Source organism: Tauraco erythrolophus, chromosome 1 (genome assembly GCF_009769465.1).
Source record: "Tauraco erythrolophus isolate bTauEry1 chromosome 1, bTauEry1.pri, whole genome shotgun sequence".
Lineage (NCBI taxonomy): Eukaryota > Metazoa > Chordata > Aves > Musophagiformes > Musophagidae > Tauraco > Tauraco erythrolophus.
Window position 1 is genome coordinate 16,208,887 of NC_141465.1, and position 14,858 is coordinate 16,223,744.

Genomic DNA, 14,858 nt, shown 5'->3' on the forward strand with positions numbered 1-14,858 from the left:
CTTTGTGACACATAGCTGTTCATTAGTGCAGTGTGTGTGGAAGCAGGTGGGATTTGTCACAGGTGGGATGAAAAAAGGCTAGAGTTTGACTTAGCCCACTTTTGATAGTTTACTCAAAAGTTTAATGTGGTTAAGTGTCCTTTTTGTATGAAGAAAATAGAGGTTGTGTGGATTTCTCTAAGACAAATCAGTACTGTTCAATTTCTATGCTCGCATAAACAATTCCATTTTCAACATGTACATCTGATCATTTAATATTAAGCAATTGCGTCTACTCTTTGTATGAGAAAGGTGGAAAAAATATCGCTTGAAGATTAAAGACCACCGCTCCAATATCACTGTGTATAATTTACAAGTTTTTAAGAAATTAGTGTTTGCCAAGGATTAAACTGTGTTCATTAAAACACTTTTTTCATCATTAACGTGATCCTAGATGGACTATTAACAAATAAGCTTACTTGCTTATTTTAGGTTACTTGAAACAAATATATCTTCAAGTTGAAATAGGATTAGTGACCTAATGAAAATAGTAGTGTTCTGCTTAGATTGGATGGGTAGGTGTTATCCAATTTGAAACAATTACTCTTATCCAAAGATATTGTTGACACAATTAAAATTTATGTAGGACTTGTAATTTGTGTTCTTCTTTCCCACTCCTATTGAGTAGAATAGATTTCCTCTAAGAAAAGCTGGGGTAACTTTATTCTGTTGTAGTAAACTGGGTGGAAACAGGTTGAAATTACAAGGACCGTACTGTAAAGATACCATAGGCAGCAATGGCATATGGCACCTGCTGCTGGGTGGGAGGTGGTCCCCAGAAAATTTTGGTCTGGGAAAAAAGCATTTGCAGATTGTGAAGCTGAAAACATAGTTACATGTGGTATTTGTGAAGCCTACCAGTGAACTTGCATCATCTTTTTGGGCAGATGGTCTTGGCAGAAGTAGCATGGGCTTTAGCAGTGATTCTTGGATCTGTAAGAGAAGTTGATGCCAAGGAGATTCAAGGGCATAAATTGGTGAGGAACAGAGCTTGTCTTGCCCCTGGGGGTAGATGCTTAGCTGAGTTGAAGGAAGAAATGAACAGGTGGTTGAAATGAGGTGAAGCCCTGCCTTAGTACTAATTATTTTCAGTTAGCTGATACAGCTGATAGGCTGTTCAGAAGGTCGTGGGTGCAGGAATAGTGGTGTGTGAGACTTAGTATGAAAAACTCGGCATAGTGGACTATGGAGTTCCGTGAGATTGCAAATAGATTTTGAAATAGAGCCGTGCAGGTAACCGCCTGTGGGGTTGAAGAAAAGCTGGCCAAAACGTGCAATGTGTGGTCGCGAAGGACTGCGGACAGGATTAGTCTCTGGCATGTGAGTTGAGTTCTTCTTATGCAAACTCTGTTCTTGAGTCTCTAGATTTTTTTAAAAGTGCAAGTTACCCTACATTGAAGCCTATGTTATGTTTGTGTTTTGCTATGGTGTATTTGTGTGTATTTGCAAGCTGAAAACTATTCATCTCACAAGCGCATGTAGTTTTGTTGTGAAGCTGTGCTTGTTGACCAAATTAGAATCTGAAGTACTTTATGATACACCTGACTTGGTCTCAGAGTATAACCTGAACGAACAGGAGTGTGAGTCTGCCAGCTCGTGGGATTCCTCCTCCTGGTGTAACGTGGTGGCACCAGGGAGCATCCTTGCTGCAGATGAGTGGCACCTAATGCTAAGCAGTAACAAGAATCAAAAGTTTCAGGAACGGTAAGAAAATCAACTATCTGTCTGCTAATAAGGCAGTATTTTAAGAAAGAGCTGCCAAAACTGACTTAACTTTTTAATTTTAAATTGTGTTTTAAACCTAATCTCATAATCTCCGTGTGGCAGGATGTGCATGTGAGTAAGTAGTGTTGAATGTGACCTATTATTAAATAAGAAACTATTCTGTTTACTTGTAATACAATGGTGTGAAAAATTATTCCTTGCTTCTTCCGTACTTTTTTTTTCTACTGGTTAACGCAATTTTTATCCCATCTGCCCTTCTGTGCTTTACTTCCACAGCAGATGCTTTGTGAATCTTCTAGCCTAGGTAGTCCTTTTGGCTTTTTCTAGAATAGAGACTTTTTTAGTACTAAAAGAGAAGAAGTGAGCACAAGGCTTTGATCTTAAAATGAACCTTTAAATAACAGATCTCCTGAATGGAATGCAATGCATAGGAGCAAATTAAAATTAACGAATTTGGGAATGTGAGAAAATCATAGGAAGCATCTTCTTTATTTCCTTCTTGTATTTATCTTAGGTTTGTCAAAATGAAGAGAAGAACCATTCCACAGAAGAACTTCACAAGCCTGAAATCCAGGAGGAACTGAAAAAGGCTAATAGCCTTCCTAGTTTGACTCCTGGAGTCAAAACAGCAGATAAAGACAAGCAACCCCGAGAAGGTTTTTTTCATTTTCTTGGAAGCTTATTTAACATTGCAACAAAATCTTCTGTGGTAGAATCTAAACCCTCTACCTTTGAAGATGATTCCAACAGATGTGAAAAGGATTTACAGAATAGAGATATCCTTCTGGAGGACACGGAGCCAAAGCATCTGAAAATTGAAGAGCCTAACTGTTCTATAGCTAGAATAAAAGAGGATTCTGTAAGTAAAGATGATGCTGTCTTAAATAATGTTGGGAAAGATATCTCTCAGGATCTGCAAGGAGGCTGGAAGGGATCTGCAGATGCAAAAAAGTAAGTTTTATAATTTAATATTAAATATGTTAATGTTTATGTGTGTGTATATGTACAGAACTACCTTGACCAAGTTCTATTGAGTGTAGGACAGATAACTGGCATTTGTAAGGATAGTTGGAGTGTCCCTGACTTGACATGGTGCAAAACTCTAGTAGCAACTACCTTAAATAAATGAGGAGAAGTCGGCTGCAACAAAATATAACTTTAAAGGTTTTCTGGAAGTCTCCTGACTTTGGATAGATCCAGCGTAGGTCTATAAGATCCATCCAGGTAAGAGTTAAGTGAGGTCAAAGATGTGGCATTTAGAAATACATTCAGTATTGTAGATCTACTTTAAAAAAAAAAAAAAGCAAAGTGCTTATTTCCATCCATATTGTGGGCTAAATAAGGGTTTGAATGTTTGTCCTTTTTATATCTCACTAGTTCAGTGCTTTTGCTTCTGCAAGTAAGGTTTCCTCCTTTTTAAATTGTCTTTCCTGGTTTATTTGACTTGGTGATTTTTGCTTATGTGTGTTATTTCTCCTTGTTCATTGGGATTTTCTTGTAATGTAAAGAAGCTTATAAATAAAATACTCAATTAGCCTAAATATGGGACATCCTTAACAGTCCTGTAATATTTCAAAAAAAATGGTGCCATGGGCACCAATGTGCGTTTGAGAGTAGAAAAGAGCGAAAACATTGGCTGTGGTCCACACCGTATATTACGAAATTTTTCTAACCATGTCATAAACATAGATAATAGTATTCCAAAAACATTTGTAGCTGTAATGTTGAATATTTCTTTGCATGTGGGCCAGTGCAGCATAGGTTTAGAGTTAGGTGTATATGCATGTGGTACCTGCCCAGTTTTTGACAGGTGTCTAGAATACAAACTTGTCCACAGGCAATGAATCTGTAAGTAATGTTTACTCAGATTTTCCATACTGCCCAGGATATTTATTTCAAATTTAAGCCGAGAATAATTGTATCGCAGTGCTTCTGCTTGTATTGCAGAATGGGAGGATATACTGAGAAGAAATACCTTTTTCTTTTTTTTTTATTTTCCTTTTAAATTTTAAAACTAATTTAAGTTGTGCTCAGTATATTTATCTGTGGAATATGAAGTGTTTCATCTCCATATAGGAGGTCAGAGATTTCCAAAGTAGCTACTTAATGAACTGCACTTCCATGTTGAAGATGTCTCCGGCACTCTATCCGTATTGTTCAGTAGACTAATGATTTGAGATGTCTGTCATTCACTTTTGTATTATAAATGTAATGGCTGATCAGGATGTGGATAGGGGATGTGATACCTATTCAGGTGAACTTAAGACTCTATTTCCACTACCAAAATACAGTACTGTTTGTAATTAATAACGGTTATGTTCTTGTGAGTATTCTGTTTTGGCCTGTGGCATGGTCGACTGGTTTGTATTACAGATTCTTATCATAGTAGCACACATCTGACTGACGCTTTTCCCAAACGGCGTGTTACAGCCCAGCACCAGCACTTCTTTGATCGATACAGAAGAAAATTTGTCCTCCCCTTAGTCCTTATCTTGAGAGGCCTAGGAGCATTATGTTATTCAGTCTAGTTCCTAAACAAACCACGTATTTCTTAAAACTTGTTGGACAGACTGGCTTGCTGCATCAGTCTCTTGCTGCTATTTGCTGTTTTTGTAGTATGCTCTGGAAACTGACTGATAAGTCTTATGCTATTGTGCCAGGGGCTGTGCAGAGATAGAAGAAAAGTTTATCTGTCGTGGTTTTAGGCTGATCCAGCAACTAGAACTCACACAGTCTCTCCTTCTCCAGTAAAGCGGCGAGGAGAAAAATATAATAAAGGGACTGAGGGATGAGACAAGAACAGAGGGAGCACCCACCAACCATGGTCCTGGGCAAAACAGACTTGGCTTTCTTAAAAGCAAAACAATTTATTGATGATTACTTAAAAGGACAAAGGGAAACAAAACCGGTTACGTGAGAGGATAAAAAGAAACAAAGCCAGATCTTAAATAACTGACACCTTCCTCCCCGCCCCGCCCCCCCCCCCCCCCCCCCCCCCCCCGCCTCCAGCGGCACAGGGACAGGGGGCAGGGACTGGGGAAGTGCAGGTCAGTTCATTCCGTGCTGTTACTGCTGCTTCTCTCTTAAAGGAGGAGGAGTCCTTACACTCTTTTCCCCTGCTCCAATGGATCCCCTACTCATGAGGAAAAATCCACAAACTTCTCCAGCGTGAGTCCAGCCCACAGGAAGCAATCCTTCCCCATCAGATTTGCCCCAATGTGGGCTTTACCACAGTCTCGGATACTTAGGGAGTTGTAGCCACTTGCTCCAGCGTGGGTCGTCACGCAGACTCCAGATGCCTCTCTGCCTTGTCGTGTGTCCCAACACGACCATCCTCAGACTCAGGCATCTCCTCTCCACGGGCTGCGAGTGGGTCTCTACTCCACCGAGGCTGTCCTGGTTGCAGGGGGGGCCGCCTGCCATCTCACCACCAGCTGCAGGGGAAACTCAGCTCCAGCACACCTCCTCCTGCTCCATCCTCACTGACCTGGTGTCAATGCAGCTGTTTCTCTTAGATCTCAGTCCTCTTCGGGTGAACTCAGCCCAGTGGGCACCCCGGGAGTGGGGTGCCCCCGAGTTCCCCAGCCGGCTTCACCGCCACCATTCTCTGTGGGCGGCGCCGGTCTGACGCAGGCAGCTGCCCGGCCGGGAGCCAGGGAGCGGGGGCAGTGCCCTCCTCCCTTCTCTCCTCCATTCTGGGCAAAGCACATTTTCGGTTCCTTTGTCCCGACTTAAATAGGGCAATTCGCAGAGGCGCCCTATTGGCTCAACCCCGAGGGGGATGGGAGTCCGATCTGGTGGCCAGAACCAAATCTAACCCGGTTCCAAAACCGGGGAGGTCACAGGGAGCAAAACCCCTCTCCTGCCACCAGAACCCCCACCCCCTCCACATCAAACCATGACAAGTCCCTTGCCTCAGAGAGAGTTTAGTCAAAAAAGACAGTAGACATTAATAGATCTTTTTCACTTTTTACTTTGTTCCATGTCGTTTCTTCCATATCATATCTCAGCATACTTTCTGCTGTACTTTCTTCAATGTTTGCTCTTTTTCTCACTCTCTCCACACAAAACTACTGATGATATTATTCAATTTGCAATAGTAGTCTGTCCTCTATGCTGTTTGTTTGTTTTTTTTTCTTACTCTTTTCCCCAACTAAGTCAGTTCGCTAATATGCTGTACTCCTCTAACTTACCTTCAGGCTCTCCTGTCTATTCAGACAAATATTAATCTTGAAGATTCAGCTAAAGGACCAATATGTGGTGAACTAAACATGTCAGTCGGAGCCTGCAAGTAAGTGGATGAGAGGCAGCCATGGTCAGGCCTTACAAAGTCAGTCTTTCTCTTTTTTTTTTTTTCTCCAGTTCCCTGGCTGATGCAGTAAGGAGCTGGTGCTCATCTTTCCTTCCAGGTAGAAACCTCTGACTTCTGGCTTTTTCAAGTGTACGTGTGAGCGTTGTTTGACTTTCCCATTTTATTGATGCCTACAGGTCTGTGAATCAGAGCAGCGGAAGTGACAGAACATCTTGGGATTTTTTTGCCACTCTGCTCATTTTATACTGCTGCATTTGAGTACATCTTGAGCAGTAAACTAATAACGTGCTAGATGGTCTGTATGCACAGTTTATAGGGCCAAGTGGTCTCAGTCTTCCTTTGCTTCTTGTGAATTCTTCTTCAGAACAATGTGGATTAATAAATTTGGCGTTAATAAAAGCTTGCAGAGTTCAAAAGGTGTGGGTATTAACTCACTGAAGTGACCTCTTTGCTCTGTGCAAATATTTTTGAGTTACTTGGTTTTGTTGAAACGAAATTTGCAGTTGGCATTTTCAATGGACTATATTTTAGCATTGTCCTATATTGTTAGATAACATATGCAAAGCAGTGTAGATTTTTCTCATTATAGTTTACCTGTCTTATGTTCAGGCAAGCATATAACAATGTGCATTGCTAGTTTGGAGACGGGTGAGTTGGTCTATATACAGAATGAAGTTCTTCCATGGAAAATGAATTTTTTCAGTGGAAGAATATTTGTGGGTTTTTCATTGTAGCTGTTGTAAAATTGGGCAGAGTAATTTTCCTTTTAAACTCGTTCTGAAAAGTACAGTGTACGTTCCGCCCCTTTTTGGCTCAGGATATGAAAAAGTCAGACAATCTCTGTGCAATTTTGTGTATGTTTTTCTCTGCCTGATTACACAATGTGAACTGTGTTTCTGAAGCAATTAGTAAAGAGAACTTGAAATGACAATGCAGAAGCAGAGGTTTGCACTGTTTACCTTTTAAAAAGTTTGAATCGAGGATACTTCTTTTTTCTGTTATGGAAGTGATTATGCCGGTTTTGTTCTCTTTTAGTTTATAAAAGTTTGCAAGATGTCGAGCGGTCAAGCTAGCTACGTAACTAAGTATTAACTAACTGATTTTTCATTCAGCATAGTTAAACTGTAAAAGTGCTCCTGATTGCTGAGGGTTTGCTGGATAGTTTTGTAGAAAGCACTAAGAAGTAGTTGGAAGTGGGTGCAAAGAGCATATGAATAATGATGGGAGAACAAGACGGAGCACAAAGGAACAGGAAGGTCTGTGGATACTGTCAAAGGAAGGGATGGTGCAGAGATGGTCTTTTGCTAATTTCTGGAAAATTGAGTCCCAAAAACCAGATGAGACATGCTAGTGAGCCATATAAATTGAAAGGTACCATTGAGTCCATTGATTGTTATGTTAAACTGCAATTTTAGCATTTAATGTTAGAGGTAGATTGAAGCTGAGGGCTTTACAGATCCTTAAGACCACTGCATTATTAATCTCACAACGGTTTCCTTTGTCATGAGGAACATTTAAATGAATTTGTTAATTCTAAACTACTATTAAATATTAAATTAAAGGTTATCTGTGGTAAGGGAGGAGGTTGCAATGATAAGTGAGAGGGACAGTTTTTAGATTGCATAATTCTCATTAGAGTTTAAAAAAATCCTAAAAAAACCCCCACAAACCTTTCTGAATTAAAACACCTACCACATGGTCTCGGATGCTTCTACCTAGACAACTTCATTAACCTCGTATCCTTAAAGCAATATTTTGCAAAATACAAGGAAATCAGACTGCTCTGACCTGTAGCCTGAGGTTAATTTTGCCCTCTGTGGGAGGCCTGGCATTTGGTAAGAGCTCAAGTTTCCAGGCCTTGAGCCAAGGAAAGTGGAAGTACATATTTGTGAGGGACAAAACATGTAGGTCACGTTATTCCTCCATCACGCTGGCTTGTTGGCTTGGAGATAATTGTACCTTAAGGGCTTCTGCTTCTTTAATCCAGACAGTGGCAAGTGGTGAAGGAGTAGCACAGAGGACAAAGACATGATGAATTTGGCAAAGTCTCTAGGCAACAATTACTGTGGACAGTAGCAGAATGATTGTAGCACTGAAGATGAGTGAGGAGAGTCAGATTGGCTAAATCTCCAGTTATTGCATCCCTTAGTCTTCCATTTGTCTGAGATGGTTGAAGATTTCCTTGCTGTTGAGAAGTGAAGCAAGCAGTTGGGCTTGCACTGTTCTATAAAAGGTTAATGATGAAGGAATGAGGTCGGTAAAATGTAAAATACAGTTTTAAAGTGATGTTTATTTGGCTGTAAGTGGAAAAGGAAATTGCAGAGTAAAGTACTAGCTACTAAGCGTAGAAAAAGCTGTTACTTGGGTAAAATGGCAACTTTTGTGTAGAATAGTCCCCAGTGGCAGTCAGGTAAATATAAAACGTAAAGTTCATGTTTACTTTTGGCCTTTGCATTCCATCTTAATAATGTTAAAGCAAACCTTTAACTGATGTAATAAACCCTACAAATAAAAACTATGGAACAATGGGGTTGCACTTCACCTAATTTCTCACTGCTGAAAGTCTACGTGAGAGAGATCAAGGTTTCATAAAGTAGGTGACAAATACAAACCAAAATGGTTTTCCCCATTGTGTTTCTTTCCTATAACGTAAAACTCTTTCACTTACACATATATTCCCTTTCACTAACAAGCAACAATTTGACTTCAAAATTGAGGCTGTTTCTCTTCAGACTGCTGAGAATGGGCTTCTTGCAATACATACCTGCCATCTTCTCAAGAATACCAGTTGTGGTAATAGGCAGTACTCTATATTAAGAACACAACTCTAACAATTTATATTCCTTTTTTTTTCTCTCCAGAAAAAAAAAATATTAAATGACCCAGATCTGTTCTATTGACTGCTTGCTGTTTTCCTGTCTTCTAGTAGATTTTTTTATATTTTGTAATATCCATTAACAGCAGACAAATGTTGCAAATAGTGGTATGCAGAACTTGTGAAACTGCATGACTTGTTCTGGAGTTCAGCAAGAAGCCTTATTGCATTGCTGAACATCCTTAATGAGATGAAAATCAAAGTCGTACCTACTTTAAATGAGTTTTATTATAAAATCCTGACCACTGGTTATGATGCTAATACCTCAAATTGGCAAAATAAGATCCTGACTTATCCCTTCTGTTATGAACCTTGTGGACTTGGAAATCAGAAACAACTGCCAACCCCACAACTGCAAGAATGTTCTAATTGTCGGTAGAAGAGGACGGGGTCATTTCAAAAGCAAATACTCGAAACAGGATGCTTTTACATTTTGCACCCTACCAGGAGCCAAATCCTCATAATAGTTTAGCGAGAGTATTGCAAGCTATTTCATTCAGAAAGGGAGGTAGCCTTGAGGAGAGACAAGTTTCAAACTGTGTATGGTTCTACTATGTTATACATTATTGGTTTTTGTGAGGGTTTTTTATGGTTTTTTTTTTATTTTAAAGTCTAGTAAACCTGTTGCTATCTATCTAATTGCATAATATTTCCCATCTTAGTACTGTCAAAAATCCTGTCCTTCTATTTTGCTCTGTAAGAAAAGTATGTGATAAAATCCTTGAGGTCTATGTAATTCTGTTAAACATGTCTGTTTCAGAGCTTGTTGTTCACCTTTGTGTTATTGGTCAGATGCAGGCTTGTGGTGATACAGAAACATAGCCCTTATTTGTCTGATGCATTGTGTGTTGTGGTTTTGATTCAGTCTAGTAGCGGCAGCATTCATCTTTACCAATAGATGCCTTTGGCAGACAATCAAGAATAAGTGAATGGAAATTAAATCAGGTAATTCCTGAGGAACAATGTAGAAGAGTGGGGAAGCTGCTGCATTTGTTGAAATCAAATCCGTCTTGCGATCAGAGCCGTGTCCTTCTCTGTAATTGCCTACCTGGGACCTGTTTTACATACAGCGCCTAAACATTTAAAACTATAAGTGTACACGCAGCATGGCCATGTCCATCCATCTTTGAAAGCATCTGTTGGGTGCTGGACAGTAAGAAGAAAACAAAAGCACTGTAGTGATTGCTTCTATTATAATATTATCTGTATTAAGATTCCCATTATACAGATAAATATATAAAGTTACGTAGTAACATACAGCCTGTCAGAGACAGGAGAGACAGCTGCTTCCCTTTGTAATAAGGAGTTGCCTTGGTGGTGGCTCTGGAGAACACCGGGACAGCTATGGAACTTGGGTGGTCTTGCTAGCACATGCCTTGCATGCCTGGAAGCACCACTGTTTGGACCTAGATTGATTACTTTTGGTCTTAATTCTCTGATGCCGTTTGCAACACAGACACTTGAAGCTGCATAAGGAGGAGCAGTGGGCAGCAGTATGCATCTTGGTGTGGGGAGATGAAGAGGGAAAAGGGGGCGTAGTAATTAGTCTTCTGATCGCTTTCTGGCTTCTACTTTCAGAAACCAACCACAAAAGTGCAGCGTTGTCCATTTGCTGGTGCTCAGATGAACAGCGAGTCATTGCTGAGAGTGACTTGCTACCACTTGAGAGGGGTATAGACTATGTGGGTAGTCCTGCCCTTCTAGGACAGCCAAATATGGCCCAAAATTGATTTAGAAGACTGTCTCAGGGAAGGATCAGCATCATCCTGCCCCTAATTACCTTGGTGGCCTGTGGAGGGAGGCCTCCAGCAGTGATTGCAGGGCTATACCCAAATTCACATGGAAGGATTTAGTGGTAGGTTGAATAAGAATTGAGGGCTTCGTTATTCTTAAATCTTCTCCTCCAGACACATTTCTATGCATACCTTGATTTGAACAAGCTGAGCCTGTGCTTCCCAGCAGGTCTGAGGAAAACTCATCACAGCAGAGACAGTAAACACCCTCTGACAGTGTAAACATTGCAGACCTCCTCGGGAAGAAAAGGAGGTTGAGTTGTGACAAATTTCATCATCTCATGTGATTATCTTTCATGCAACCACCTATCCACCATCTCCAACACCATTAAAACATCTCTGTAGCTTGTCTCGCTTCTGTGCGCAAGGGTGAAAAGAAAATCAATGTGTCTTGTGTACATGAGGCATCAATATTCTTGCGAGCAGTGGAACAGCTCCACATTTGTGCTGGTGGCAGCCGGAACAGGAATGAGTCTGTCAGTACTCACAGGCTTTCAAATTTTGACAAGAGCTGAAGCCTTGTGGGTCAACTGAGACCTTGTCTTAACAAGTACTGCGCTGGGATTTAGTGACCGGTTCCGACAGTGAGGTGGGTGAATTTTGGGGCTCCGCTGTAGGAGAAATGCTGGCACAGGTATGCTCGCCAGAGAGGGTAGCTGCCCAGAGCTAGGATGTGGGCCAAAGGAAAAGTTCTTGCTGGCACCAGAGCAAAGATGTTTGTGTTTCTGAAGGATGAAAGCTTCCTAGTTTAAGAGTAATTCATAGCACGTGCATGGTGCAAAATTGAGCTAAATTAATTAAGCTGAAAATTAGTTCACTGTGTTGTTTTTTCCACTGGGTTTTTTTAATTGAGTTGTTCAACTGTGCGATATATTCGATTAATAGAGACTTTCTAAGAAGTGGCATTTTACAGTGTGATTTGAAGTTAAGGAGCTCTTTGTACCTGCAGTGTAATCGTTCAGGCCTCCTAGGCCTTTATTTGTGAATAAGGGCTTAATCCTCACACCTTCGCGTTTGCTGTTGTTGGGGTGGCAAGTAGCATCAGAGAAAGGGTAGTGCCAGGTTGCTACTTTTGGTAGACAAATAGGCTTCTAGAAGATGTGGTCATCTTTGGTTGCCTCTTCAGAGCAAGCACAGCACCTGTGTGCTGCTCAAAGGCGAGTCCTAGTATAATCTGCTGATACATCTGCCTGACTCCCCCTGGCATCAGTGTACATAAAAGGGAAGAATAATCTCTTTGTTTCTGGCATCCTGAAGTCAAACCCTTTTGTTTCTTACAACATCCGAAGCGATGCTCTTCCTTCAGAGTAGAGGGATGTCCTATCTTTAATTGCTTGTTATGTATGAAGAGAGGCCAAGAGGAGTGGCTTTCTTCAGCCTTAAGAAGAGAAGGCTACAAGAGGACCTTACTGCTGTCCTCAGCTAGCTCATGGGACATCTTAGAGATGGAGGCAGACTCCTCTCAGAGACACATGCCGTTAGGACGAGAGGCAATGGGAACATAGGATATTGGGAAATGTATTTTCACCATGAGGGTGGTCAAACCTTGGGGCATGTGCACAGGATCCTGCCCCAAAGGCCCATTCTCAGAGGTGCTCGGAAGTGGTAGGATGAGGCCCCAAGCACCCTGATCTAGTTGACCCTGCTTGGAGCAAGGGTTGAGTTGGACAATCTCCCATGGTCTCTTCAGCCTGTATTACAGCTCAGTGCCTGAAGACAAGGTAACTTTGTGTCATCTGGCTTCTGAGTGTGATTTGCTTTTCATTGGGATTTGCAGCATCTTATAACCCCTTCTTGCACGTCAACCTGAGGCAGCACATGGCAAACTGCAGCAGAGGCTGGAAGAGGCAGGTCAAACGCATTCGAGCACCTGAATATCTGAGTGTGACAGAGGAGAAGGGAGAGGTGGCTGGCTGAACCATGTAGGGTATGAGAGTAGCGGGTAGGTGTGCATGGATACTTCCCATAGGTACAGGGCAGAAGAACTGGCTGCTCCCAGGTACTGGGGAGCGAAGGGCCGGGAGTGATCCCACGCCCTTCGTGCTGGTCTTAGTGTCATGGTTTTAACCTGTCCGGCAACCAAACACCATGCAGGCACTGGCTTACCCTCCTCTGCTCCCGGGGGATGGGGGAGGGAATCAGAGGGGTAAAGGCAAGGAGACTTGTGGGTTGAGATAAGAACAATTTAATAATTGAAAGTAAATAATATAAAATAATACAAAATAATGATGGTGATGATAACAATAGAATATACAGACAAGTGATGCACAGTGCAATTGCTCACCACCCACTGACCAATGCCCAGCCTGTCTCCAGCTGGCGATTCCATAGGAGAGAAATCCCAAAACTGCAATCCCTGAAGAGAGAGCGCACCAGCTTCCTGGCCAATCCTCATCTATATACTGAGCATCACATTGCATGATATGGAATATCCCATTGGCCAGTTTTGGCCTAAGCCCAAATCCTAACCCAAGGATTGTGAGTCCGTTGTTCTGGCTATGCTCCCTCCCATCTTTTTGTGCACCTGCACACTAGTAAAGCATGAGAAGTTGAAAAGTCCTTGATTTCTTAGCAAAAACTAAAAACATCAGTGTATTGTCAACATTATTCTCGTACCATATCCCATACTGAATCCAAAACACTGCACTATTCTAGCTACTAAGAAGAAAACTAACTCTGTCCCAGCCGAAACCAGGACACTTGGGCTTGCAGCTGCAGGTGATTTGGGTCAGCCTTGATCTGTGCTTTCTTACTTCGGACTCAAAGGGTAGTATTGCTTTATCCAGATGTGGAAGTTAATCAAGAAGTAGTGCCATGAAGGGAAAGGAAAAGCATTCCTTCCAAGGTCACAGAGACTACATTTGCTTTTATTAAAATTGTCATTGACTCTTAATTGTTCTTATGGAATATTAGCTTCGAAATTTCCTGCAAAATCAACTATGTGCAAATCACTTCGTTCAACTAAACTTTTGACTTTTTGAAATATACATTGTGAAGTCCCAGGGCACTAGGTATTTCAAACTTCAGATTTAAATCATGAAGCTATCTCCTCTGACTATAAGAATAATTTTCTTTCATCTAAGTTGTATATGGCAACTTTTCAGATAGCTCACAGTGTCTCTTTTTTTTTTAATAAGGCTTTTATTTTTTCTATTTATGAAGATCTGACATAAGTGTAGAAAACAGCTGGCTGAATAAGTTGGATTCCACTAGAAGATTTTTCGAAGTGAAATTAAGACAATTTATTTCCAGACAAAGGACCTTAACATGATTTTAAAAAGTTGCCAGTGAAGTATGCAGTAGGAAAAAAGCTAAGTGGAAAAAAATAAAATAAACAATAGCATAATTTTAAAATAGTTAGGGAGGGATAGAGGGGAACCGCAAGAGACGTACGGATTTAGATCAGCAGTTTTCAGCCTGTAGCCTGCAGATCTCTCTGCTCTGAGAGCTACTTCTGAGGGGTCTGTGAGAGGAGATTAGGGGAAACATGCACAGGTATGCTTGAAAAAGCTAGAGGCTGCTGAGCTGGGGAGAAAATATCTGGAAGAGTGGGATAGGAGGAAATAATGGCTATTGCATGTCTTGGGAGACCCAAGTGTTGCATGCTGCAGAAACAGGCCAGCCAGCAGAATGCTTATGCTTTGGCACTGCTGGTTGTAAAGGACGGATGTAAGCGTGGATGCCGTGCTGGGCAAATGAAGCTGTGCTGCCTGGGCATCTGAGATGCGGTACCCACATTAGTGCTGTGTCATGCTTCATCTTTTTGAAAGTAGTCTAGGGTCATCTGCTTTGTGCATTGTTGTGTGGTACAAATATGAAGATTGGAGAGCTCACCATCTTGATAACATACTCTTGAAAAAGATGCCAACAATTTAGTCTTTGTGGATGCACTGAGGTGCAGCATTCAAGGTGGTAGATTTCCTCCTGCTTCAGGGCTTCAAAACAAGATTATTTTTTTTTTATAACTAATGCCACTTTTTGGGCATGTTATGCAAGATGTCTGTCAGATGTCAGAAGATGTTCCCCTCTCCTCCTTGAGTTAGCCCCCCTTGAACTTTCTATTTTTCTTTCAGAATAGAAGAAATCTTTACAAGCACCTACTTTTGACAAATTT

General features: G+C 41.3%; 1 protein-coding gene across 1 annotated transcript in view; it reads left to right on the forward strand.

Moving 5' to 3' along the window:
• The window catches only part of CRYBG3 (crystallin beta-gamma domain containing 3), a 99,894-nt gene that overhangs the window by 29,308 nt on the left and 55,728 nt on the right, over positions 1 to 14,858 (forward strand). Inside the window, 1 exon segment of the mRNA XM_086622928.1 lies at positions 2,279 to 2,715. Within this exon segment, the coding sequence (XP_086479054.1) occupies positions 2,279 to 2,715 (437 nt within the window).